We start from the raw sequence: 1,744 nt of genomic DNA on the forward strand, positions 1-1,744 counted from the left end.
ATATGGAAATAAGCATGAAGTATGAGTATTCCTGATATTTTTTTGTGAGCATTTCAACATCAGGAGGTGGAGCAGGTCGTCCACTAATCGAAAGGTTGGTGGATCGATTCCCAGCTCCTCTATGTCAAAGTGTCCTTGGGCGAGATATTGAACCCTGACTTGCCCCCAGTGTATCATTGGTGTGTGTGCATGTGTAGGAAAAAGCGGCATATGAATGTGTGTGTAAATGTGACTTTTAATGTAAAAACAAATGGACGATGAGACTGGAAAATTCATATATATATATATATATATATATATATGCTCCATTCAGTCCATTTACCGTCAAAGAGTTACTCTTGCTTTGAGAAAATAATTGTGGCCATTAAAGCGTTCCGAAAAATCATGTTAACGTCAAACCCAAAGAAAAAGCATCAGTGAGCTTGCTATGACATCACATCACATGACACATCATGAGTTTCAGAGATTTTCTGACCTCTCAACTCCCTGACAGCCTCAGCAGCAGCGTTAGGTGGAATGATAAGTGATAACGTTTCACAGGGATCTGAGGGCTCTGAAAGACAAAATCGTAATATGTTGGAACAGTCAAGGATATATTAGCACATATCAAGATTAAATAGGATTAGAAACTAAGAAATTGGAATTTCGTATAATGAACCTAACAAAGAGGAGAAAGCCTTGCAGAAGCTGGTGGTTTACATAGTATACTTATACACTCAAACCACAAACCTGCGTCCAAAGCCATTTCATAGGACTCAGGGGTTCGTTCAGGCAGCGGAGGAGGTGCTTCTTCATCTGAATGAGCTTTAACAGTACCAAAAAAATGCACATCAATGAATACAAAAGTAAATTCTTCTACCCTGTTGTCTATGTTGCTTGTCTTTGAGACTAACACGTGCACAAATTTGACTTTTTACCTGAGACAGGAGAAGTAACATTGTGATCATTCAGAGACAAAGCGGGTACGCTGAAGATGGGGCTAACTGTCCACTGTTCGGTGTCTTCAGTAGAGTCCATGGGTACCTCCTCTGAAGGGGAGCTCATAGGAGTGTCAAAGTAGGGGTCCTCCACCATCAGACAAATGGTTTCAGCCACAACTGGTGTAGGTGGAGGCTTCAGTGATGGTATGTCATCACTTTCCTTCACAGTATCCTCCACGGTGGGCGCTCTCTGGCTCTTCTTCACCTCTTTGGGTGAGGCCCTGGGTCCCTCCTGCAGCTCCTGGCTGGTGACCACAGTATCGGGAAAGGTGCATAGTAGGTTCCATTGTTGCTGGTCCATCTGCTTGTCCTTAGCTCTCAACACAATGAGATTATCTGAAGTGGAAGGCAAGGGTTTGTGGTGCTGTGGTAAAACATCCCTCTCCTCATCCAACAGGTGTTGGAATTGTGGCATTAAATCCAACTTGTCATTCAGATCCAAGAGCTCGCATTCAGTGTCATGCCTGATAGCAGACGGGACCATGGTCACCTATTCAGTTCAAAAGAGGAGTGTGAGTCACAACAGTTCTTGATGAAAGAAGGGAATTAACATAAATGCATTAATGCTATCCAAATATGAATTCTGCCAGATTCATATTTAGTATCATGGGTACTGTGGTCAGTATTATACAGTATGCAAATTACAGTTAAACAAATCACTACCTCTTTGAGTTTAGCTTCAAGTATAGCAGTAGCTTTATTGACACAACCTTCATAGTTAAGTTTTGAATCACCCAGTCTGCAATACACTTTTTTTCCACTCA

The 1,744-nt window shown here is 41.9% G+C and overlaps 1 protein-coding gene across 1 annotated transcript; it reads right to left on the bottom strand.

Annotated features, from left to right (window-relative positions):
• Positions 1 to 475: 475 nt before the first annotated feature.
• On the bottom strand, positions 476 to 1,678 carry LOC111655179 (uncharacterized; the record flags this gene model as incomplete). Its single annotated transcript, XM_023406470.2, has 3 exons — positions 918 to 1,678; positions 730 to 804; positions 476 to 553 (listed from the first exon to the last, which is right to left on the bottom strand). Coding segments are annotated over exons 1-3 (700 nt in total), but the record flags the coding sequence as incomplete, so codon positions are not given.
• Positions 1,679 to 1,744: the final 66 nt, after the last annotated feature.

The sequence above is a fragment of the Seriola lalandi genome, unplaced genomic scaffold (genome assembly GCF_002814215.2).
Source record: "Seriola lalandi dorsalis isolate HSWRI2012SDOR001 ecotype SW California unplaced genomic scaffold, Sedor1 jcf7180001975146, whole genome shotgun sequence".
NCBI classification, from domain to species: domain Eukaryota; kingdom Metazoa; phylum Chordata; class Actinopteri; order Carangiformes; family Carangidae; genus Seriola; species Seriola lalandi.